Source organism: Micromys minutus, assembly GCF_963924665.1.
Source record: "Micromys minutus genome assembly, chromosome: 32".
Taxonomy (NCBI): domain Eukaryota; kingdom Metazoa; phylum Chordata; class Mammalia; order Rodentia; family Muridae; genus Micromys; species Micromys minutus.
In genome coordinates, this window is record NC_137967.1 from 1,366,679 (window position 1) to 1,393,912 (window position 27,234).

A 27,234-nucleotide genomic window follows, 5' to 3' on the forward strand; every position below is an offset into this window, starting at 1 on the left:
TGAAAAGTGGAGAGGGAGACAATCTGTTACCGAGGATACAGAGTGAAGGGAGGGCATGTGATGAGCAGAGGTGAGCTGCTACTGGGAGAGACTATGGTCACCACAGGACCTGTGCCCTGTAAATCAGACTTCTTGAGTGGAAAGGCTGCCAGTGACAAGGTGACAGATGAGAGTAGATATGACCAGAACATTGGAAGGCCCTGCACAATTCATTCTCAGCTAATTGAACGAGAAGGTATGTCGACGGAATAGGGCTGGTGAGGGGACAAGGACAATGACGGAATCCTGTGTAGCATGAAAACCAATGATAGACTCTTGACAGAAACAACCCCAGAGAGATGGTGAAATAGATTTCGGGAGACAACCAAAGGTCACTGAAAAATCTCTGGAGAGCAGAATGAGAAGGTCAGGTAGGGGCATGCCTATAATGATACATAAGCCAGTTGCTACACAGGAAGAGGGAGCTGCTGGGAACCGGAATGGGTGGGGGTGGGTGACATGAGGAGAGGGTTCCCTTCTGAAAACCTCTTTGCTCAGAGACAAAGTAAGATCAAAAGACTGAAGGTGAGAACAAGACCAGGAGACTAAGAGTTTGATGTGGGTGAGGATGCACCAAGGTTACCAGTGAATCCTCCAATGATGGGAGGTGCTTTGTGGATTTCTATGTGGTCATTGATATAACTCCCCATCAATGTCTCTGGTAGGATCATTTACCCAGGGACAATTGTAAACAGGGTAGATATTGAGTTTATCAAAGACTGGGAGGTGCAAAGGTGGATGAAAAAGGCCAGGATAATTCAATATTTTCCCAAAAGTTAAAATGACAGGCTATGTGATTCATGTGTACCAAAAGCCAGAGGAAAGATAAGACATAAAACCAGGAAAAAATGAATCAATGAATGATATTACAATAAAGTATTTTTCCCATAAGGATTGGTGAGCTAGGAAAACAGAAACGATAAAATTTTGAGCCTAAATAATACGTATAAGATTTCAAACAATGTTTTCATTTGTGACAATGAAAAGGTTAGCCATTACCAGATAACTCATTGCAATATAAGTCTTTCAACCATGAGAAAGAGTGTTTAAACAGCACTGGGCAATGAGAGATCACAAGTTGATCATATTGGGTTTTTTTTTTCAACTTTTTTATTGGATATTCTCTGCATTTACATTTCAGATGTTATCCCTTTCCCACAATCTCCTCTCCCCCCATTGCCTCCATGAAGGTGCTCCCTCTCCCAACCACCCTCGCCCACCTCAGCAACTTGGCATTCCCCTCCACTGGGAAAACAAGCCTTCAATAGGCCAAAGGCCTTTCTTCCCATTGATGTCAGAAAATGCTATCCTCTGCTGCATATGCACCTGGGCCATTTGAGTGGGTTCTGCCCAGCAGGTGTAGAAATGGGGATGAGAACAGCAACTTGCTTAAAGAGACAGAGAGGGAGACAAAGCTATGTAGATGGGTGGAAACAAAAGACAGTGGTCCAGAAGGTAGGAAGGAAGCTGCAAACTCAAAGAGTTGGTCTCAACAGTCATGTGATTTCAATAAAAAATAACAATGCTCCTATGTTGAAATGGAAGTCAAGGAGATGTTTAATCCTCTAGGATTTGAAATCCACAGTGGAGTGAAGTGGGATATACAGGTTTCACCTGGACAGCTGAAGACGAAGCAGGTTCTGCACACAACATTCAACTCTCTCAAGCCAAGAATATGTTAAAAGTCCCTATCATAAAAGGCAGCTTTATATACTGATTAAAAACAGTTCTTCTGACAAACTGGCTGTGATTTAGTTACTAAGCACACGGAGGCTAGGTCTTCATTGCAGCAATAATATAAATACCAAGCACTCTAGGGAAAATCAACAAAGCAAAAAAATGCATAAAAAAATGAATAGGTTATTCATATGGTATAAAAAGAATTACATTTCTTCATAGATAAAATGTTTAATAGCTTCATGGCATTTGGGGTAAGATCAAGTGGAAAAGGTTCATGCAAATTAACAGGAGAATAGTAGAAGACATAAATAGAAATATGAGAACAAATGAAAAATAGATTTCTGGAGAAAATGAATTGGCTTTTAGACATATGAAAACATACTCAAGCAAGAACATGTCAAAGCAAGGGGACAGTATCTTACATCCACATGTGTTGGTATGTTGTGCTTACACATACATTTTTACACATATGTGTATAATAGCACCAGACTGACTAATGCATATGCACTTTGCTGGTAATGGCACAATAAAGGGTGTATATAGTATTGTAGTATTATTATACAGTGATTATATATTCTTATACAGTTGTACCACTGTCATAGAATAGTTTATTCGTAAGGATTGTTCCTATAGAAAACCTTGTGCATGAGCCATGTCCACAAACATACAAGTACAAGAACATTAAATGGAACATTCTTATAGAATCAAATCTAGAAAAACAACCTGAGATTCACACAGTAATGTTGGTCTGGGTTAAAGAATAGCCCAGCCACAGAGAGGAAGCCAAGCTTAGATCTGAAACAGGACAAGAGTTTTGCATGCATGCTCCCACAGATGCACCTCCAACACACATAGAGTCGCATAAGAACTTAGCAACAGTCTCTACTTCTAGCCATGTGTATATGTAAATCATTTAATAATGAATCACATAAAGGACTCAAAGTCAGACTCAAGAAACAATGGGAAGGCTAAGGAGAATAGAAGGGCTAAGGGTCGAGGACAGAAAGGGGAAGGTGTCATTCCAGCCACAGAAAAACTGAGTTTGTAGAGTGTGTTATACACATGCACAGTGTTTTGTCATTTCTTTTTCTTAATATAAAGTCATCATCTCCTTTCATTTAGTTTTCACATGGGGACTAAGTTGCTCTGAATGGCCTCAGACTCACAACCATCCTACTTCAGTTTTCTGAGTAGCTGGGTTACACAATGCTCTGCCACTCCCGGGTGTTTACCAAACTCTTAGAAAACACTTCCTATTATTTAAGTAAATGCTTTCTACTACCGACCTCATGATAACTGTGGCCTTGTTAGATAATAGTAATGACTTAAAAGAACTATGTCCAGGATCAGTCATTCTTGCCCCTCTACTCAGAAACCACCCTCCACAGGTAGTACCCACCACACTATCATCAAACTCTACTCATGACTCATCCATTAGCAACTGTTAACTGTCTCCTCCAACTTTCCTTATCTATTTTCAATATCCTCCCTGATGCTCTAACCGCAATCCTGAATAACCAAGTACATGAAGGCATTGATCGCTTCAAGTACTGTTGAGGTCATACCCCATTCTCTTGCCACAGAGTGCTACATTTATTCAGGGAAATTCTATTACTCATGAGTTATGTTTTATTTCTTGTTAAACTAATGATTTATGAGCCGGGGGTGACGGCTCAATAGTGAGAGTGCTTGATCAGCAAGTATGAGGATCTGAGTTTAGATCTCCAGAAAAAATCCTGAGCATAGCTGGATGTTCTTGTAACCTCAGCACCAGGGAGTTGAGGTAGGTGAATCGTGAGAGATAGCTAGCCAGGCAGTATAGATGAAAAGGCAAGGTTAAGATTCAGTGAGAGACCTTACAATAAGGTAATAAGGTACACAGTTATAAAAGACATCAAATGTCTGGTGGCCTGGCCTGGCCTTGGTATGAGTAAGCAGAAGGGTGTGTGTGTGTGTGTGTGTGTGTGTGTGTGTGTGTGTGTGTGTGTGTGTGTGTGTATGTCCTATGTATGAGTAAGCAGAGAGGTATGTATGTGTGTGTGGCTTTCTGTGTGTGTGCTAATAGCTATTTATAAAGTCAATTATAGTACACATTTCTAAGGTTTCTAAGTCCCCTGAAACCTCTGTCAATTCTTCTGGACTCTATTGTGCCAGATGTCAAAAAAGCAGAGTCTGAATAATTCCAGGGTTAGTGGTTTGACTGATATTTCTGCTACCATTGTCAGTAACATTCCATGCACAGCTGAAAGGCAGAACTATTTTCTGTACTGTAGACCTATTGAGACACAGTTGTAAACTTGTCTTTATTAATTGATTAATACCTAAATTACCTTCTGTTTCACTTGTTATGATCCAAAAATGTTATGTTAAAATCTGCACCTGGACTTAGGTTTCCACTGATCTTCTTGCTTGGGTAAAGCTTTACTTTGGTTTTGTACGTTAGTGGTAAACCTGGATTTCTATCTTTGATGTCTTCATTATAGATTTTCCATTTCACCAACCTCAAGTGACTAGTCTCAGTTCTTTTAATACATTTACCTGTAATTTTCTTTTTAATAGACATTCTCAGCAGTGTCTCTGCTCAGATTTGTTTGCTATGTTTTTAATTATTGCTGGCATGGTTTGTTTGTTTGTTTGTTTGTTTTACCCTTTGGAGTGCTTGAAGATTTTTATTAGAAATGCAGAACTGGGTCTCACAAAAAGAAGCTAAATAATTAAAGCTGAATTTATAGCAGAGAATCAATCACTATTATCTCACATTTGCCTTCCTATATTTTACCTTGCCAACTTTTTATCAGATGATTTCTAGGAAGACTGTGGGCCAAGCATGGTACTATATATGCCTGTGAGCTGAGCTCTCAGAAAGCTAAGGAAATAGAGTCAGAAGTTCAAGAACCACCTGAGCTATATAGGTAGTTTGAAGCTACATTTGAACCTGCGAATTTTATAAATCTTTGTCATAATATGACTTGAGTCATCCTCAATATTCACTTGGAGACATGGGCAGAGAATGATTGCACAATCATGGGGTACAGATGACTTCTTCCACTACGTTGATTCTCATGAGTTCTTTCATTTCCTTTTACCTGGCTTAAAATAGGGAGGCAGATTCACATGAAGGAAGCTTAACTCAACTTCTGTGAAAAGTCATCACACATTAGATTTGCCAGGGTAGTCTCTTACTTTTTCTTCCTGGTCTCTGAGCCTATAAAATCTTTTTGGTGCTAGGAAACTGAGAAAAACTAAAGTCCTTATGTGACATCCATCTTACAAAATAAAAGTCCTAATTGCTCACATACACACTGTTTCCAGTCCATGATTCCTACAAACCCTTGACTAAATTCACCATAGGTGAAATCAACACAAGTCATTTGTTCAGGAATTCTTGGATACAGTATGTTTTAGTTGGCAGCTTGCTGCAGCCTATAGTAAACACCGAGGAAATCCACCATGAAGAAATTCCCTATACCATTCCTTTAGGCATGTGAGTGGAGAGACTGTTAATTGATGTAGGAGAGTAGAGCCCATTGTGGGCAGACCATTCCCTAGGCAGGTGGTCCTTGAGTGTTTAAGATCACTGGCTAAGTATGAACCCCACGAGTGGCCCAGTAAGCACTGTTTCTCCCCGATTTCTTGTTCTTATTTGAATTCCTGCCCAGACTTCCTCCAATGCTGGTTTATGATGTAGAAGTTCAAACCAAATAAACCCTTTCCTCACCTAAGTTTCTTTTGGTCAAAATGTCTTATCATAGTAACATAGAAGAAATTAGAACACTGTGCCTGCTGTGGCACCTGTGGAGTATGGTTGCCTTGAATCTGGTACAAGTTCTAAACATTTTATGTACTATGGAATCCCTCTGATTTCTGGAAGGAAAAAAAAAGGCTCCACATGAGGGATAATTAAGAAAAACCTCAAGTGTAACTCTTCTGATATAGTCTACCAAATCATACAGACACAATACAAGATGTAAATGAATGAGCTATCCCTTACAAAATTAACAATTAGATCTCCATTGTCTAGTCTCAGGATATATTTCTGCTAGGAAAATAGGACAGTCAACCATCATTCTCCTCTGGTATATTCTTGTCTCAGCTGTACATTAGAATTATAGAGAAAAAATAAAAACCCATCCCATACAAGTGAACTTTGTTATATGTGCATCACATCGTCAGGTCCTCTGTTTTCCACAGCACAGCTTCTTATCCATCAGTGCCCAATACCACCTAAGAGTCTTCTTAACAGACACAATATGATTCCATAATTCTAAAAGGGTCTTTGCATTCTGCCTTTCTAAACATGGTCCCTGTTGGTGCCATCCCTGAAGGTCTCAGGACGACATGTCAGGAAGCAAGGTCCTTCCTGTCTTAGAAATGCAATTTAACAAAGACTCATCCTTGACTAATAAATTTAAGACCTCTTTCTTTCTCCATCTCATTCTAATTTTTTTCTGTGAACTTCCAAATATTTGTATTGAAAAGAACACACATACAAAGCTCCGTACTACTTCACATGCAATAAGTACATTTCTGATTCTCAAAATCTTTGTCTTCCAAATACGAGAAACTTCTTTAACGTCACTTCTACTGTCTTTGTACACTTGTCAAGAAAAGATGAGAAATATTTATTTATAGTACTAGAATTAATTGGCTGAACCTAGAGCTACAAAAATCTTTTTCAGAAATACATCCCTAAAAGAGAAAGAAATAAAAGTAACTGTAATGCACTGTTTTTGCTGCACTCACCCCACCACATTTCTCCTTATTTTTTGAAAAGCAAAACAAACAAACAAAAGAACCCCTCTGCTTCCCTATGAAACTTTCCTTGTGTGGGTTTTATGAGACAATCTTTGCTTCTGTGATCTTGCCTTCCCTTAATTTCCTCATTTCTCAGCAAGTACCCCTTGACCACTTTACTGTGATGCCACATAGGGCTTTAAGCATCAAGGGCTTGCCCTATGCGTTAGCTATATTTTCTCACTGTTCTGACTACTTACTAAAAGCTAGTTGCAGAAGGAAGGTTTATTCCATATAAATGTTTGAAAATACCATCCATCCTAATGTCAAGAGCTTGAGGTCACAGAGTGTCCACAATTAAGAGATGAAGGATAAAGTTCATTTTACTGTCTCCCTTTGATTCATCCCAGGACCCCAGCCTATGACATGCTGCTGCCTACATTCAGGGTAGAAATATCATCTTCTCCACACACCCTTAAGAAAACATACACAGAGGCATACTCCTGTACACATACAAAAGGCAAACACTCACACCCATACATATACACACACTCATGATACACAAAATAAAATGGCTTTTAAATGCTATAAAAATGACAGAATTAAGAGGCATTTATATTTATATATAATTATCTCAATAAAAAGAAAGCAGTTGTAAAATGACCCTTTTTCACTGTTATTAAAGTAATCCTAGACCTTGTAGACAAGTGTGTCAACTGATATGTATAGAAGCTGTGCTGTGGACAATACCTTTCTCTCTTGTGTATATGGTCATGAATATAGCTGTCCCTGTATTTTTATAAATTGAGGGTATTTTGTTGTTTTATGACAACAAAATTTATTGCATTTGAAATGGTTTTTATGTAATAGAAATCATGCAAACAGTGAATAATTATGATATGGTATATGTAAATATATAAAATTTAGAAAGAAATAAATAGAACAGATTTCAATCATAAAAAAAAAAAAACAAAAAAGAGGCATTTATATTAAAAGCCAGGCACACAGTGCCCAGCTCTGTCTACTTAAACAAAAGCACGGTACATGCTAATGAACACAGGCTACAGCCATGGTGCTGGTATGTACATACGTGGCTAATAGCACACACTCTGGTTAACCGTCAGAAGACAAAAGCCTTTGCTGATACAATAAAATTAAGGTACACACTTCACTGGCAGGGCTGCCTGAGGCAGCTGCATCTCACTACAGCTTTGAAGCTTATGCTATTTGCTCTTTGGAGAAGGAGGGATTTCCTCTTTTCCCATGTCTCTGGCTGAGCAGCATGTCTCTTTCTGTATAAGTCTTTGCTGAGCTTTATCTGCTAGGATTCTTACAACTTAACCACGCATCTTTAGCCTGTTATTTTTTATTTCTCCCATCCCTGTAAAGAATTGTTACTCAGCTATATTCCTTGTAGAAAATGCCAGGAACTTTCAGGCCAAAAGAATGCTCTCACACAAAGAACTATTGATGTTTAAAATGAAAATACAATTCAAGTCAGGATTCTGCAGCTGAAGAGAGAAAAAATAACAACTTATTCGGGAATTATAAATAAAAATCCCGATATCACCCTGGACAGGACAAGAATAGGGAGAAACGTGTTCTGTGTAGCCGTGATGACAGCCATATATTGCTGCGTCTCATGTGTTGCTATTCCAGCCCCCGGCACTCCTGTCTAATAATCAACCTGTTTATTCACTTGATTGTTGTGAACCATTTGGCTATTAGCAGCACCAGGCCTCTAAGCACTTACCTGCCAAACACAAGTGTTCCTAAAGGCTTCTACCACAAAGCTAAACAAACTAATGAATCAAGCCCTCATAAAAGTGTCTTAGTTACTAATTTAAATTCATTATCTTCAGCATATATTGCCAATGGGACAATCCAGAGAAGATGGTGGCTTCCCAGTTTCCCATGTTTATCCTGGACTCCTGCCATTAACTTGGCAGCATGAGAAAAGGCCTAGTCACTGTTGTGAGACAAACCCACCTATCAGTGCTAAAAGCAACCTCCCAGAGGCATCACAAATACCATGCCTGTGAGAAGGCTAAATAGATTCTTTTTTTTTTAAGATTCTAATTGTTCAAGAGAGAAATCAAAATGCTTTCTTTGGGTGACCACTTCATTAAGTCACCTACTGCACAAAGGGTCTCAAAGAAATCACCATCCCCCTTCCTCCCTTAGTGTCAAGCTTTGATTTCAGATGTCTGTGCCCAGGAGCCACCTGCTGCTTCCCCTAATGACACCTGACAGTCTGCAAATGGAAACTGGATCCTGAAAGCTGGAAAGGCTGGAAGTGAAGCCATCCTCAATGTTTGGCCTTATGAAGAGAGTTGGCCAGAGACTTGACAGAAGCTATACAAATTGCATCAAAGGAGCTTTGAGAGACAGAAGGCTGATTCAAAAGAACTTCACTTAAAAAGTATCTAGTCTGTGAATTGTATCTTCGGTATTCCAAACTTTGGGGCTAACATCCACTTATCAGGGAGTGCATACCATGTGTGTTCTTTTGTGACTGGGTTACCTCACTCAGGATGGTATTTTCTAGTTCCATCCATTTGCCTAAGAATTTCACAGACCATATGAAGTTTCTGAAGAAGGAAGACAAAAAATGTAGATGCTTCAGTTGTTCTTAGCAGGGAGAACAAAATACTCACAGGAGAAAATACAGGGACAAAGAGAAAAGCAGTGAAGAAAAGGCCATCCAGAGACTGCCCGACCTGAGGATCCATCCCATATGCAGCCACCAGGCACTATTGCTAATGCCAAGAAGTGCTTGCTGACAAGAGCCTGATATGGATGTCTCCTGAGCGGTTCTGCTAGAGTCATACTGACAGAGATTAAGATGGTTGCCTCTAACCATTGGACTGAGCATGGGAACCCCAAATGAAGAGTTAGAAAAAATGACTGAAGGAGCTGAAGTGGTTTGCAACCTCATGGGAAGAATATCAGCAACAATATCAACCAACCAGACCCCCCCCCCCGCCAGAGCTCCCAGGGACCAAACCATCAACCAAGGAGTACACATGGGGGGACCTATGGGTCCAGCCTCATATGTAGCAAAGGATTGCATTGTCTGGCATTAATAAGAGAAGCCCTTGTTCCTGTGAAGAGTCATTTCCCCAGTGTAAGGGAACATCAGGGTGGTAAGGTGGGAGTAGGTGGGTGGGAGGGGGAGCATCCTCATAGAAGCAAGGGGAGGAGAAATGGGAGAGGGGGAAACCAGGAAAGGGGATAACATCTGAAATGTGAATACATAAAATATCCAATAAAAATGTAAAAAAAAGTATCCAGTCTTTTTCCTGGTTCCAAAATAGTCTTCGATATATATGTATGTATATATATATATATATATATATATATATATATATATATATATATATATATATATTATTTTTAATTTTGGCAGATGTTCTACATTGCTGTTAATTGTATGACCACTGTTATTATTAGCATGGTCTTTGCCATTCATGAAATGATCAGTATATGTCAAACCTGCTGTCGAATGCGTAATGTGTTACCTACTCATGATTAAGTAATTTAACCACCTGCTGTGGGAATTAGGAAAAAAAGCCATGTTCACACCAGACATTGTCCTTTCTCCAAAGACAGCACACAATAAGATTAATCAGTTTATTTCCTTTCTGTTCATAATATATCATTTGTATTTTTAAAAAGATGTAACCAAAGCTCAAACATCTATCCAAGATTACACAGTAGACAAGGAAGATATCAAAAATGTATTACTGATCCCACAGATAACCTAATCTCACAGCTGACCTGCCAATCTGAGGTTCTGACGTGGCATTGACAGTCATTTGGGAGGGATGTGAAGCCAGGTTTAGGTCTCTGACTATCTGCTGTCTTTAGAATACATTTGTTGGTTTTCAAGCAGTTAGGTTAAGGAGGCTCCCAATTGTCAGAATAAAAGCAACATGCTAGCAAGATCCCTGATGTTTGATATTCGCTCAAAGGCGCTGTTCCTCTGCGTCCTCCCTCTCAGACATACTTTTAAAGACACATTCATCTCAGCCCTTGAACAATGATTCCTCAGATTTACTTCAGATGCTAATTTTAGTGTCATGGGGATCTTTGTAATTCATCATGACAGGTGTGATATATATACTCAAAAGCCACTGCATGGAGTTGCGTGGGCTTAGCCCACACCAGGCTTTATACGAGATAAGAAACAGGATAGGATATAACAAAAGAAATGGGGAAGGGACATTTTCAAATGAGTACAAAATAAGTACATCCTGTGCTTTTTTTTTTTTTTCTCAAAGTATGGAAGGCTCATTACTATTTGTTTTCAGTCTCAGAACCTTCAAGGTCCCCTTGAAGTAGACGATGCCACATCAGCCTTGTTACATGGCTTTTTGGTTTTTTTCAACTCTAATATTAACTCCTGAGAAACTGAACTTTTAAAATCTCGAGGACAAAAGATGAATTCTAAAGTTCATCTAGTATCCTTGAACACTACGTCTTCCACTTCCACGGTCTTCCTTTGATTAATATTTTGCCTTTGGGTGGCAGATGTCATAGATCCAAGGGTGATCTTGAACTCCTGAGTCACCTGCCTCCAATTCCTGAATACGAGTCACCAGCCCTGACACTTTGCTTTTTCTTAGGTGGGTATTTTATCTCCCTGTCTGTTAAATGAGCAAGTCTCAAAGGAGAAGGGATACTGAAAGGAATCTTTGTCTCACTCAATTCAGCAAGATGGCCTCTACCCTGTTCCCCGGCAGCATAGATGAAGCATCAGGCTATTTTAACAAAAAAGCATAAGCCTCCCAAGAAGTAGGCCATATGAGGTGTAAATGAAAATGCCTGTCATTTAGGACTGGCAAGCTCTTTGTCCATTTAACTGACGACACATCCTTCATGATACCGTGACTCTCCAAGAGTGACTGTGTGCCTAAAGGGTGAAAAAGAAATAGACAAAGTGAAGATACAAAGGCCTTTAGAACACCTACTGTGTGGCAGACATTATACCTAGATACTCCACTTTTGTAAAAAATTCACAGCGTTTTCAGTGGAGCCCGGTGCACTAACGTGACTTTCCCAGAGCCACCCGAACAGGATACGGAGAACCTGAGCAGACATCTAGACCTGTTGCCAAAGTCCATATGTTTCCAATATTCTCTTCTTAATATTCTTAATCAGTGCTTTCCAAACTACAGTACCAAACATGTCAGGAAAGACCCTAGAAATACCCGAGTAATAATTCACACCAAAAACATCCAAAATTAATTTGAATCTTTAAACATAAGCACATGTCTGTCACACATCATGTGAACTGGTAGGCTTAACTGAATAGCATGAGGTCAACTTCATGGCCTTCCCTTGAACAACAGCACAATCAATCTGGATGCCAGCCAATGAGGACTCCCATAACACTCCTTCTTGGAGTGATCTTTGGAGCCGTCACTATGATATAACAGTGTCCAGTGCAGAATGCTACTCCACAGACTCAGGGAAGAAACACACCTGTCTACAAATTCTAAGCACTTCTGTTCGTGGCAAGAGAAGACATCCAGTCACTGTTTTCAGCTCTGGATCCTTAGAGCCCAGTGAAGCATCTCCACAAGTAATTGTTCTGAATGAAGGCAGTACCAGCCTGTATTCAGTGGGATTCTGTTCAGCCCTCTGAACTCTGAAGAAATGGGTGTATGTACATTTAGAAACAATACAGTCCTCATCCCGTGGACTTAGTTCAAGGAGACTGGTCCCCAAGGCCTCTTTTACCTAAGAATCATTAAGTACTGTAAGAGGTCCTAAGGATCAATCTTGAGAAAAACTTAGTGTATTGAAAAATCAGGGAACAGAACAAGGAAATGCTTATTCCATTCACTTGTAGCCACACTGTTCAACATGTGGAGAGACGCAGACTGACTCTGGAATCTGTTGGGCAGCCCCACATTGTCTGAAAGCCCAACAGTCAGGTATTACCTTCCCCAACTTGATCCAAGGCTGACCTAAATCTTGCAATCCTCCTGCCTCAGCCTTGAAAGTGAGAAGATGACAGCTGTGCTCCATTGGGATTTCTCCCTTTTCATCACTGAGGTACTACTGGCTATGCTCTAGGCATCTCTACAAATTGTTCCTAATTTCTCTTTTACGGGTGTTTTGGCGGTTCTATCTGCATGTGCGTTTGTGTCATTGTGTGCCTATGAAAAATATAAATATTGAAGATCAAAGAAATAAGAATGAGAATTAACTCTGTGAGAGTATTTATATGCAATTTACATATGGATTCTAGGCCAGTCAGTGAATTTTGATCTTTACAAAATTATCCACTCATTCTCATAAAAAGAGAAAACATAGGCTTGGCTTAGAGAATGCTGCCTAAAATCAGATTCTACTCCTTATTAGCTTGATGGGTCAGGCAAATTAGTGAAGTCCCAATGCTCATACCTAAAATAAAGGGGGTATTTCATAGGGACTAAACTAGGTGAGATGTAAAAGGTGTAAACCAGCAGATGCATGGGGAAAAAGGCCTTCAGAACTGGCAAAGCAGCACCTCAGTTCCCCAAGGATGCCCTTCTATCTTCCCCACACAAATGTCTGCATTCTTCCTGGTTAAGGGTTCAGAACTGACCCAAAGTCTACCAGACGACAGAATGCACACTCCCTGCTAGAGGTCTTCATAAAAAAGAGCGGTAAACCGTTCAGCAAAACAGTCACTTAATGGGACCTAAAAATACCATGATTATAAGTTCAAGGGTGTGGAGTGGAGCATTGGAGACCCCTCTGCCAGTAAAGTGTTTGCCACACATGTGTGAAGAACTGAGTTTGACTCCCAACACCCACCAAGTGCCCCAGTGAAATACACTGTCCTGGACCAGAAGAGGTTGAGACCAGTGAATTTCTAAGGCTAGCTGGGTAACTAATGCAGCCAGAGTGAGTTCTAGAGTTTAGAGATGAGCTCAAAAGAATAAGGTGTGGAGCAATTAAGGAGGACACTCAAAATGGTCTCTGGTCTACACACACACACACACACACACACACACACACACACACACACACACATACACACACAGCGGTGTTGGGGGAGGAGATAAGTTGAAGTGTTGAAAAGTCGATCTTGTTCATTTTATATACCTGGTGAATGATCTCCAAGGCGTTCTGATTTGCCCCTCAGGCAGAGTCTGACTCCTTTATTAATGGCATCTTTCTTCAGAGGGGGAAAACCCTGCCTGTTTGCAAAACTCCTTCATCACATTTCCCCTTTGTCTAAAACACTCCAGGAGCCAGTCTTCTGAGCACTGTGGACTGTCTTCATCCATGTACATGGAAGGTCTCAGGAGAACCAATCTTACCTAATTAGAGACACAGCATTTCATCCAAGATTTAGGGTTTTATCTGTAATTCTACTTTAAAATGCAAGACTTCCACAAAATATGGTGAAAAATGCCAAGTGTCTGAAGCAGTCATGATCAGAGACAACTACCAGACTTAGCATTCTGTCCCTTGGTCTCCCCTGCTCATTAGCTTTCCTTGTATTCCTTAGGGATTCCTGTGTTCAAAAGCTACAACTTCACCAAAAAAAAAAAAAAAAAAAAAAAAACCCTCCCCTTTTCTGATTTAAGGGCAAACCAAAGCCATAAAACATTAAAAGGAATTTACTGGCATGAACTCACTGAGCCAATTTGTTGAGGGCATGGAGAGTGAAGGGTAGAGTGACTGTGCTGTGTTCAGGAACTGCTGGGGTGCTGAGCTTCTCCTTCTTCCTCCCATGAGAGCTGCAGTCAAGGACAAGAGGGCAGGTACTCTTGTCCTCAGTGTTTTCTATGAGCAAGAAGTGAGGGCCCAGGACACCAACCCTGCCTTGCAGTTCTCACTGGGTGAACGATGGTAACTTTCATTTCACAGACCAGTAAACCGACCAACAGAGAAACATGGAAATTAACTTGTTCAAAGCAGCCAGAGGGAAGAAAAATCTGCAGATTAAAAAGTCTAAAACCAATGCTCATCTTGTTGTCATGGTCTCTTAATGGCAAACCAAAAGAACTACAGCAGAGGGCTTCGGGCTGCCAAACTCACTAAACCCTAAAAGAAGAATGTAAGGTATTATGTGTTGACTGTTGTTTGTATGTTTGTTTGAAATAGGACCTCCTATAGCCAAGGATGGCCCTAAAGTTACTAAGCATCTGAGGGTTCCAAGCATATGCCACTACAGCAATTGAAAGTGAAACATTCTTTACAGATGGTCAATCCGCAAAGCAAAATGTGCAGGGATCAGACAACAGTGAATACAAGCAGACCTCTGGTCACTAAGGTTTTCTACACAGCCGTGAGGTTGGTGCACCAAGAACAAATCCACAGGCTCTCTGAGGAGACTGGCAGCTGGCAACAAGGGAAAAAAATGTCACAGGCGTTGTCATCTGTCTTCAGATAGCCAACCAGTAAAGCCTTTTTGTTTCATTACTGACAAGGACTCCACAGCCAATGGGCAAAAGAGAACCATCACAAGTGATGAACTACGTTCATTTTACACAGTGAAACTAGGAATTCCACTCAGGGAAAAGCTGAAAATGAAATAAATTACAATACTCAAAGCTATAAATGAATCAGGGACACACAGGGCAGATGCAGAGGCATCCCTCTACAAAGGATCAAGATTTTATAAATGGCCCTTGCTAGCACATTTTGAACAATAAATAATCTCTAAAGACTGCTAGTTTGATTTATTTTTAACTGGTATCTCCTCTTTCTCAAGAAACATGCAAATTATCTGAATATTTAATCACAAAAGCACTTAGTTGAGGGAGGAAAAGATAATTTTTTTCCCTAGATTCACTGGAAAACTGTGATCCGTTCTTTACCACTGAAAGCAAATTCAATGGTAAATGAACAACATCCCCTTAAAATTATTTACCCCACATGCAATGTGTCACCCTCTAAAACACAACTAGAATGGGTTCAATACATTCAATCAATACCAAGTTACCAAAAAATAAAAGAATCCATTCTTAAGAGTGGTAAACACACACAAAAAAATCAATATTCTCTATCTGTTTTTCAAGCCTGTCAATAATTCTCCCAACATCCTCACTACATCAGGGTGGAGAATACTTTCACAGTGACATAAACAGCCCAAATGCCTAAACGTAAGCTGAGCCAAGAATTCAGACCTTAAGATTTTCTTATAACCAACTCTACAATCCATTTGACCAGCAGGCACAAAGTGCCTTTCAAAATGTATTAGTAGACATTATTCAATGACGGCTGGTGGACACTTTTCATGTGGATTTTCTCAAACTCTTGCCTCTGTAAAGCCAGTGAAATTAAGAACTTTCCAAAAGTTCCCTTCCATAAAACAGGCTCCTAAATAACCCCCTGGGATTTCTGTTGTTGAATCCATTAGGCTTATGAGCCTATAAAATTTGTAGAAACCCATAAAAATCTTCAAGACCTGTAAAGAAACATATGTGCTCAAAAATAAAAGGCATAAAGTCAATATTGATACATAGTGATTTGTCTAAAAATGTGTCACTGGATCAATTTTATAAATGACTGGATTCACTATATCAATTTTGCAAATTGCTAAATTCTGCTTCAAAACTTCAAAAAGAAAGTCAGAGCAGTATTTAATATCCACTGATTTGTCTACAAAATGTGCCAGAGCATCAAATTCTGTATAACTAAAATCACAAATTGCCAAGAATCTCTCTCCATCTGGATATAATTTGTAGGTTAGATGGTTCTCACTTGGCTTATGAGTACATAACTCACAAATCAAGGTTATTTTTCAATTAAATTTCTAAGAGGGATTAAATTATTACTTAGGAGAAATTATGAAAATCCTTTAAAACGTTTGGCAGCAAAAAAAATATGTGGTGGTGTGTAACACCTACAAGATGTTCAAACCCTATGGCCCTCTGCATTCATTCCTCCCTCCCATAATTCCTTCACAAACAGGCCACAGTGAGTTTTGTAAATGATACTAGTCTATTCACACTCTATGACTTCCACAGCACTCAGTATGAGAAGGCACCCTGTGCATCGCATCCTCTCAGACAACTCGACTCCTCACGATAACTTCAGAAGATGTTTGGTGGCCTCTGTCTTCAAAATGTATTAAAAATCCATCACCCCATCTCCTGTACCTCGGACTGGATAATGGAAACTGCCCCACCAGCACTCTGAGCTGCAGTTGTTCTTGCTCTCTACAGACATCTCACAGGAGACAAAGCGAGACTCTCTGATAGGAAACTGGGTCCTCTGCTTGGAATCCTTCAGATGGAAGAGCTCAGCAGAACAAAAGCCACAGCCACAGTGATCTGGCCTCTGCCACCTCTGCTTCTTCTCTGCTACCATTCCATGGCTCTCACAGCTCTGCGCAGATGGCTTTCTGCCTGTTTCCTGACGATGCCATGAACACCTCTGACTCTTTTCGCTGGCCTGGAACATTGGTGCTCATTGTTCATTTTTCCTCCATGACAAGACCTACTGTGCCTATTGTGTCGAACCCACCCATCACTGCCACCCTCAGCCCATCAGCAGTACCAATTCCTGCTCTGCTTCTGCTGCCTCACATAGTACCACCTGCTGGTCAGCTGTACTATTATTAGTGTTCTTATTGTTGTTGCTGTTGTTTTGCTTTTTTTTATCTTCAAGAAATGATTCTAAGACAAGTGGATTGTCACATGTAGCAAAATCAAACTACATCTTTCACAGTGCACAAGACTCAACTCAAAATAGATTAAGAACCTCAATATAAAACCTCATGCCCTAAATCTATTAGATGAGAAATTAGGAAATTCAGTTGAACTTATAGGCATAGGAAATATCTTTTTAAACAGGACCCTAGTAACACATACATTAAGACCAACAACTGATAAACAGGACCTCGTGAGACTAAAGCTTTACATCTGACAGAGTTGATGTCTAAAATATACAGATAATTAGAGAACTAAACACCGAGAAAAATTTAAATTTTGTGCATGGAACTAAATAGAGTTCTCAAAATAAAAAAATACAAATGGCTGAGAAATATTTCTTAAACGCTCAACCTCATTAGCCATCATGGAAATGTATATCAAAACAACTTTGAGATTTCATCTTATTGCTATGTACATGATAAAAGAGAACCCCTTATTCTGTCTTACATGGATGCAAACTTGTACAGTCACCCTTCAGAATGGAGGGTCCTCAAACGACAGAATTAGATATACCCTAGGATAGAGCTATTCCTCTCCTGGGAAAATTTCCAAAGGACTCTATATCCTGCTATAAAGAGTAATTTCTCATCCATGTCAGGAAACAGAAACAGCCTGGGTGTCCACTGAATGATGAACAGATAAAGAAAATTATATATATGGAGAGAGAGAGACAGACAGACAGACAACAATATATTATTATTCAGTTACAAATAAAAATGGAATGATAAAACTTGCAAGTAAATAGGTGGAGCTACTAGAAATAATCACTAGGGGTCAGGTAACCCGGCATCTGTCAGACAAACACTGCATGTTCTCTCTCATATCTGGATGCTAACTCTGAGTGTTTTCTCACAATACTCAAAGAGACAAGGAAAGTAGTAAGGGACCATATGGATGAACTTCAAGAGATGGGGGATACAATGCAGGTTATGTGAAGAGAAAAGAAGAAACCGTGAAAGAGAAAGAGTTAAATAGAGTGCAGGATGGGAAACATATGGGGGGATGACTAGCACTAGAGACATTTAAAATGTCACTCTGAAACTTACAGTAGTAGAACTTCCTAAAATACATGCATATTCATATATAAAATTTTTAATGAAGTTACCTTACAACCAAGGGACAAATGCCTCTCCCCAAACCCACTGTTATCAAATAAAAATCCTATGCCAGCTATAGACTATCTTTTTTCTAGTTGTCAGTGGGTCCAATAGGCCTCCTGAAACATCACAGACTATTGCCATTTATTCTTGGTTACCTTCTGGAATTTGACGGTAGGACTTGACTGCTAAAAACACCACATATGTGAGTCATACAACATGGAGAAATCAAGCTGTTGCCAATCTGGAGGCTTCGTTCCCTACTGGCTACCTTCCATATAGCTAGAAGGTGCTGTTACAGCATGGGGAAAATCATCAACAGTGTTACACAGCAATAAATCCTGTAAGCTACAATGTACACTGGTCTATTAAGATATGCCACCTGTACAATGGTGGCACGTGTGTTATGGAACAACTGCCACTTTCTGACTAGATGTACAGGTTGTTCCACAAAATGGAACTCATGGCTGGTCCTGTTACCAGAGCCAAAAATCTGTGGTCAGCTAACTGAACCAAAGGGAAAACCCAAGACCTTAATTCTGCAAAATAAACATGGCCACAAAAGGTCCCCTAAGTTACTGCCATTGTACCCACAGGTTAGGACATCTTTCAAACCTTATAAGAGAAGCTTCTGTTTGCAATAAGTAGTAGCTGAGAGGCTTACAACTGGTCAACATGTAGAGAGAAGAAGACTGTGGGAGACTCAATTCTAAATGAGACATTTCTATCACACTTGTTCTCCCCAAGCCTCAGAGTTCATGGAAGAGGTTTCAGCAAGGTTGCAGTTTAAGGATACTTGTGGGGGAAAGTTTTCTAGGGCATCTCAGGGCCATGGCACACAGAAACTCACAAAGGCTGTGACTGATGCACAAGATCCAAACAAGATCAAGCTATCCAAAAGCCCAGCATATATGCAGGAAGGGCATATGAAGCCCCACCCATACCTAAAGAGGTATTGGCAGTTGATGGCTGCTGAAGGAGGGGCAGTACATCTTCTTCAGGACATAGGCCTTGAAAGGTTATTCATGCTGCAGTAGAAGACCCCACACTCATACACCACAGATAGCCCTAAATGGACTCACTGTGTTTCAAAGTATATATAAAGTTTGGAAGAAAAAGTGGAAGGGTGCAGAGTAGGCATCGAAGGGGAAGGGACTGAAGGTGGAATGAACCAAAATTCATTATATGTATGTATAAAACTCTCAAACAAAAAATTAAATAAAAATGGGTTAGGCATACTTATTCTCTTCAAACATGTCCTATTTATATTAAAAACTTCAAATATCGTTTCATCTGGGTATGAAGTATGCAGTTCAATATCACAATCTATAGTCACCCAACTGTGCTATGTTACTCCAGAGCTCCTTGCTGTCATCCAACCATCACTCGGTGCCCGCTGCTCAGTCTCTCCCTGCTCTCTATCCCTTCTGGTAATACCATTATATTCTCAGATTTATTGAAATCAATGGTTTTTATGTCTCATGTGCCATGAAGATCATGGAACACTTGTCTTTCTGTGCCTGGCTTATCTCATTTCACAGAAGATCTCCCCTCCTTTTCAGGTTGCTACAAAGACCAAATCTTAATTTTCTTTTCATGAGTTATGATTTCCAGAAGCAAGCCACGAGCCAGAAACTGAGACATGTTTGTCTCGTTTACTTCTATACCCTGAGATTTAAATATAGGCTTTGCGTAAATGGTAGGAAATCAGCCAGCAACTTTAGGTCTTTAAAATGTTCTAGACTGCAGAAAGTATATGCTCTATAATCCATTAAAAACAGAAAGGGGGAGGGAGGCCCCGAATATTTCCTTGGATTTAACAGTGGAGCTGGTCCTGGGCTGCTCATAGGTTGCCCTTCCTTGGTTTTACTCTTCTCTATGCTGGTTCATTATTTGGCACATAATGGGACACTGAAATCAATAGCATAACATTTTACTAGGTGTCAGCATTATAATGAGCCCTTGGTAGAAATGTTATGAAAAAAAATACAGGGGCAGAGATCATCAACAACGAGAAGAGATGCTGAAACAGCTAAATCATGCAACCTATTAGTTAATACTAATAACTAAAACTTTTAAGCACTTTCAATGCCGAAATCTGAACATATGTAATATAATTTAATTTACCCCTCACAATAATCCCATGAATACTGGCATTCTCATTATGTAGAAAAGGAATATGAGAGGGAGTTAATTAAGCATCTCTCTCCAACTAATAAGTAGCAGAGTTAAGACTCAAACTGCAAATCCTCGGCTTTGCTAAGTAAGGATGGAGCTATGGGAAGACAAAATGACCTTCACAGTAGAGAGTGACACCAAGGTTTTATTTACCTAATTAATGTGCTTAATCCCGTGTGGTTCATTAGCTTAGAACATCTTTCATTATGGCTGGAGAACTGGCCCAGCAGGCAGGCTCTTGAGCATGTCATGGGAAGGACTGGTTGTTTAAATTTAAGAACAGAGTTCTCCACCTCTGACCCAGAGACGGCTGTCTCCTCTTGCTTCCAGTAGCAGCAACGATAGAAGAATGGGAGCAAAACTATGGCTTTATCCTCATGTGCTTCTGCTGGGACCCACAGGGCACAGATGACAGTTCTTCAGATTGTGGGAAGTCAGAGGCATAATGGAATCACTACTGCTCCCCCCCCCCCCCAAATTCAAACTTGTCCAAGTTGGCAAAATAACATTTTTTCTTTAGGTTAATAAAATAAAACTTTGTCGCATAGAAATTAAGAATATCTACTGGAATGCTCTTTGATTCATCAGGACAGAAACCCAGAACAGGTCAAAAGTTTAATGGAGGTAAAGTGTCTTGGGAAATCCCAGGATTCTTTTCAGCAAGTGTAGCAAATACTCTGTAGATAAGAATTTGAATAAAGTCACTGTAAACATGGACACTAATTGAACAGGATGAGAGGCTGTGGTGAGAACTCCAGGTACAGTGCTGTGGGAGCATTGGTAGCGAAAAGCTTTGTTCTACCATGCTCCCGGCATGATTAGCACCGAACCCTGGTGGATAAGCAGGGTTCACCACTCTGCAGCTCAGCACAGCAGTAAGCAGTAAGGCCAGTGACAGTTTGATGACTCCAAGCAGAGGGGTCACTGCCTACCAAAGGTGGCTTTCATTTTCACAATGTAGTGATGTCATGAATCTCATTCTGGAACCTGACACAGAAGCGAACAAATGACCCGACAGTGACAGAGTGGGACAAAGGAATTAGGTCTGACAGACTGTTGGAAACCCCACAGGTAGCTCCTCTGATGCTGCTGCACAAGGCCAAGCATCGTATTAAAGATGACACATTTCTATAACGTTCTGGCACCCTGAATCCTCACCTGTACAAACAACCCCAGCTATAACTCGTTTCATTAAATTTCTCATTAAACAAAGTACATAGCTCTTGTTGAACTACATAGGTCCTGAGAGACAACCTTGAATGCTCCTACAAGGAAGTATCCCCATCAGAGTTGTGGCAACAATGCAGTAGTATTATTTTGTGTGTTTTGGTGTGTGCATTGTGTGCATGCTGCGTTCCATCCATAGAAGTGTGCAGGTGCACACACCCATGCCCTTGATGGGGAAGCAAGAGCAGAACATCAGCATCTTCCTCCACTGTCTGTAGTTCTTAAGACAGAATCTCTCACTGACAAGGAAGTTCTGCAAGCTTGCAGCTGTGCAGTGAGCTCTGGAGATCTGGAGTTAGAGGAACAGGTGGCCACACCAAGCTTTTCATAGGAGTGCTGAGAATGCAAACTGATGTCCTCCTGTCTGCAGAGCAAGCACACCACTAGTCCATTTCCCCAACCCAAGAGTTGCAGTTTTAAGCATAACACTGTAGAAAATATTGGGTGAAAGATGAATGGATACCCTGTGTATTAGGAAGGATGACAATGCGTATTAAGTAAATCTTGCTATTGAAGAGTTAAAACAAAATGACTACCACTCAGTGTGTATCATGGTACAAAGAGGGTAGATGCTAACACTACTACCCACCTTCCAAACCAAATCTCAGCACACAGTAAAGGGCAGGGGGACGGGGGTATGCAGTGTGCCTGCTAATAAAAGCAAAAGAAAACAACAATTTAATTTAAATAAGCTAAGCCAAACATCCGCTTCCCTTAAAGCTTCGAAAATGTCATTTCATTAAATCATGATGTTTTCATTTCCAAAGATGACTGTCAGCATGAAACTATTTTATTGCAATGAAAGACACGAGCCACACAGAAAAAAAAAAAAACATATTTAGATTAAGTAACTTGAAATTTCCTCTGTTCTTTTGTTTAAAAGAAAAAATATAATAAAATTATAAAGCCTCTATGCTTAACTCAGGGGGTAATGACATGAACTTGATTCATGTGGAATGTTTTGAGGGCTAACACACATCCACACCACAGTCTCTTTGTTGCAGGGTCCTTCGAATACACAGATGAGCTATGCACATCTCTGACTATCAACATCTCTTTGTGGAGAGGTCATTGTCTTGAACACAATGTACTGCTTTACTGCAGCATCTTCAGTAGTTTGTATTTTCAGCTCAAGATCAACTTTGTTTTGTTCAAAGGTACACAGAACAGGCTTTAATCAACCAACTTTCTGCAAAAGAAATAAAGAATAAAAAAAGAAAATCAAAGAAATTTCTTTAAACCATTTAAGAGCCTCTGAAAATAATTTAAGTACCTACATTTTCTGGAGTAAAATTAATTTATGGTCATTAATTTTAAAAGTAGAAAAATATGGAGGCAGCAAGATGGCTCAGCAGGTAGAAGTACTTGCTGCCAAACATGATCTTTGGAATTGAATCCCAGGACACATATTATGGAAAGAGAAAACTGACCCTTCTTACCTCTGTTCAGTACATTCACTGTGGTACACACACACACACACACACACACACACACACACACACACACACACACCCTCAACTCCTATCATGGTAATGACAATTTTAGTAATTATCAAAATCTCCACTGTCCCTTCATGAATGAGAAAAATCAGTCACATTTGCAAAGTATGATTTGCAAAATCACACCTTGGAACTGTTTCAGAATGCAAGTCTACGTGGACTTTAATGTAGAATCAAAGACACATCTCTGGGCCAATCTTCTCCTGTTTGCCTTTGGAACAAGGTGGAAAATTCTCAGCTCTTCTAGTGCCATGCCTGCCTGGATGCTGCCATGCTTCTCCCTATAAAGGGCTGAACCAATTAAATGTCATCCTTTATAATAGTTGCCTTGGTCATAGTATCTCTTCACAGCAATGAAAACCCTAAGACAGAAAACCTGCTGGAAAATCATTCTCTTCTACTTTCTGAGACACAAGTGTGAAGGTGCCCACATCCCTGACTGTTATACTTTCTTAATCTTGACTTATTCAATACATTGAATAAAATCACCCAACTGTCTTAATATGCATCTGTTTGAATAGCAGAAAAATTTATTTCTATTGGATCATTTATTTTTTCTTCTTTTATGAAATGTCTTCCTATATGGGTTTTATGCCTCATTTAAATTATTACATATTTATTTGGTTTGTATTGATCTGATAAAATTCTTACTATATTGAAGAAACACTGAGCCTCCTATTTTTCTAGTTCATTATATTGCAGTGATTTCCTTTTAAAACTTTCAAAATTTGAAATTCATGACCCTCTTTATCTTTCTGAATTTCTTCACTTTTTCAGCTTTTTAAAACTCCATTTTAAAAAATTTATGCATGCATGTATTATCAGGGGATAGGAATTTGGCCTTGGAGGCCAAAAAAGGCATTAGAGCCCCTGGATCTGGAGTTACAGGTGACTGTAAATCTCCTGACATGAGTACTGGGAACTGAACTTGGCTCCTCTGTAAGAGTAGTACACATGATGAGAGGTAGATGTTATGTGTGGATGTAACCCTTAGGATTCTGGAGCAAGGGTTTACCATTATCTGCAGACAACCTTTCTTTGAAAGACAGTTCTTAGTCTATAATTGAGCCATGGTGGAAAGTGAATGTTTGACAATGGGCCACTGAGTTACTATACAACTTGAACTGCCTATCATGAACTAGTATCTTACCTACCAAGCCATAAAGAAGAAGTCCATTATTATACAGAAGTGTGATTGTTCACTGATTCATGAGCTTAATGGTTAAGAACTTAGAAAGGACATGATTGAAAAAATTGGTGAGAAAGATATCTGGGAATGAAATATATAGATAAATCTCTAAAAAATGAGCAAAGGGTGTGACAATAATTGTGTTCCGTGTAAATATTCATCAGGATGTGATTTCAGCTGAAGAAGAGTTCGGTGATGAAGAACAGAATGACCCATTCTGTGGATAGTCAGGATCATTGCCTAGCCATCTGTGTCATTGCCTAATGGACCCATGTAAAAATAGCCATGGTGCCAGAGATGGGGGTAGACTCTAACATGGATTTCCACTCACCACAGCTGACTTGGTTACAACTCCTGTCATGATATTCTAGGCAGTATTGCTTCTGACCAAGAAACTCACTTCACAGCCAGAAACGTGCAACAGAGGACACATGCTCAAGGGACACTTTAAGTGTTCCACTATCTTGAAGACTGGCAAAGCAGTAGAATGGGATTTTGAAGACATAGTTGCAATGCTAATTAGGTGGCAGTAACATAGAGGATTTGGGATAGGGATCTTCAGAAGGCAATACATGTTTTGACTCAGTGTCAGATACATAGTACAGTTTCTCCTATAGCCAGAATTCACAGGTTCAGTAGTCAAGAGGTAGAAAGGGGAATTGTTCTACTCATTATCACTCCTAGTATCCATTAGGAAAATATTTTCTGTCCTGTTCCCATGAAGTTTTGGTGACTTATAAATGTTGGTTTCAAACATTTGAAAGCACTCTTACCAGGAGATGCACAAACATTCCATAGAACTGGAAGCCCATATTTCTCCCTGGCTATTTTGGGCTTCTGACTCCCTTACTTCAAAAGACTAAAACAAGAACATTTTGGTAGGAGTAGTGATTGATCCAGATTAGAATACTTCTCCACAATGGAAGTAAGAATAATCATGTCTAAAATGGAGGAGGTCCTTTAGGGCAACATTTCTCAAACTGTGGATTGCAACCTTTTAGGGGAGTGGAATCACATATCAGATATCCTGCATAACAGATATTTATATTATGATTTATAACATTAGGAAAATTACAGCTATGAAGTAGCACAAAAAATAATTTTGTGGTTTGGGTTCACCACAACATGAAGAACTTTATTAAAGGGTCACAGCATTGAGAAAGTTAAGAATAACTGTTTCAGGGCATCTCTTCCTGTTACCATGTCCTGTGACTAGAAGCAATGGAAAACAACAGCAACCCAATCCGGGTAGAATGACAAAGAGCCCAGTCTTTTAGCTATTGGCTGCGGCCCTCACCCTGCACGGTCACTGGGGCATTGGACAAGTGGTTACTGACTACGTTCATGGGGACGCACTGCAGAAGGCTGCCAAGGCCGGCCTCTTAGCAGTCTCAGCTTTGACCTTTGCTGGGCTTTGCTACTTCAATTACCATGATGTAGGCATCTGCAGAGCGGTTGCCATGCTGTGGAAGCTCTGACCTCTTGGTATAGCACTTTGATTGTATGTCTCCTTGCCTCCGCTTTATCAACGCCACTCACGTCACAGTGAGGAGGGGATGAAGGAGAAGTCCACTGGTGGGCAGAACGTCTTCTAATTACATGGTCATTTTCAGAATTTATTTGTTGAGGAAGAGGTTTGAGGAGTTAGGTTCAACCAGTTGTGAGTCTGAGTTCCATATTCCACTGAGGATGGTTGGCAGCTCACGTGCCTCATGGTGTAACTAAACATTTCATGAGCTCAGGTTGCCTTTGATCGCCCTTTTTTAAGGAGTGCCAGCTAATTGCTATCGGGATAAGAGTAGACTTCTCTCCTCAGACCAGGGGGGAGGACTGTTCATTCATGAGTCAGACTTTGCATGAAGTAGTCTGTTTGGAACCTTCCATTCTTGTTCAGGTGACACCAGCTGTTGATGAATCTGTTTCTTGGGGACTTTTAATCTGGAGAGGCTCTCAACTACTGATTTTTTAAGTCTTAAGAAGGAAATTGAGGAAAGCTAAATTTAGACAAGTTCAATTTTGGGAGTTTTCCTTTTTAGGTGGGTTAAAATGTGACAAATTGCAAACAGACTTACTCTTCAAATATATCTCATTGTGCACGAATGAGCTGTCTAAAATATGACTAAGTAATAAACTGTCTTCTCACTGTGGGATTGTTAATGAGAAAGTGTACTCTGAAAAAGCAAAATTTTTAAATAAAAAATTATATAATAAAAAAAAAAGAGAGAGAGAGATAGGTCACTACTTTAGGAAAAGAACCAAGTCCTGCTGAGGTACTTGCTGAGGGTGAAAAAACACAGACTATGGAGTAGAGAAATAGAGTAATACCAGATAAGGCTCAGAGACCACCTGCAAAACATGAGAATTATCATTGACAAAAGTATCTCTGTCATTTCTAAGAGCATATGTGTACACATACACACATATTAAGCAAATATTTGTGTTTTCTTTCCTCTGTGCCATTAATAGGTAATGCAACATCAATTAAGATCCTAATGGTTATATTTAAGCTATGAATGTCCCACAAGGGAAATCATCACCTATTCAAAAATATTCAATGCATTTACAGTTGTATGTGGGATAGTTACATTATACTAGCTGTTATGACCTAGTTATTGTTTTCATTTGGAAATTAAGCATGATATAAGGATATATGATTGTGTGCCAAGTTGACAAGGGGTATAATTGTAATGGGTAATACATAAAATTCACTAAAACCCAAGACACTGGACATATTTTTCTTGACTGGATTATCAGAGATCAGAAGACCTACACTAAATCTTGGCCACCCCCTCTGGTGGCAACCGACATAAGAGGACAAAATAAGGCTATAGTAGATGGTAAGCATGTTTTGAGGCACATGTGTGCCCTCTATGCCCAGTGAGAGTTCAGGCTGCTGAGCTTCAGCCTCTGAATATGGGATCTCTGAG

The 27,234-nt window shown here is 39.8% G+C and overlaps 2 protein-coding genes across 4 annotated transcripts in view; one reads left to right on the top strand and one right to left on the bottom strand.

Moving 5' to 3' along the window:
- The window catches only part of NELL1 (neural EGFL like 1), a gene marked incomplete at both ends in the record, with an annotated part of 772,717 nt that overhangs the window by 400,483 nt on the left and 345,000 nt on the right, over positions 1–27,234 (bottom strand). The gene's annotated exons all lie outside the window — the stretch shown is intronic.
- Positions 94–26,512, top strand: LOC308413793 (succinate dehydrogenase [ubiquinone] cytochrome b small subunit A, mitochondrial-like; the record flags this gene model as incomplete). The annotated part of the gene is made up of 3 exons (XM_080908869.1): positions 94–235; positions 1,609–1,676; positions 25,585–26,512. The coding sequence occupies 3 exons, from the start codon at positions 94–96 to the stop codon at positions 25,783–25,785; spliced, it is 411 nt and encodes a 136-aa protein (XP_080764995.1). The 3' UTR covers positions 25,786–26,512.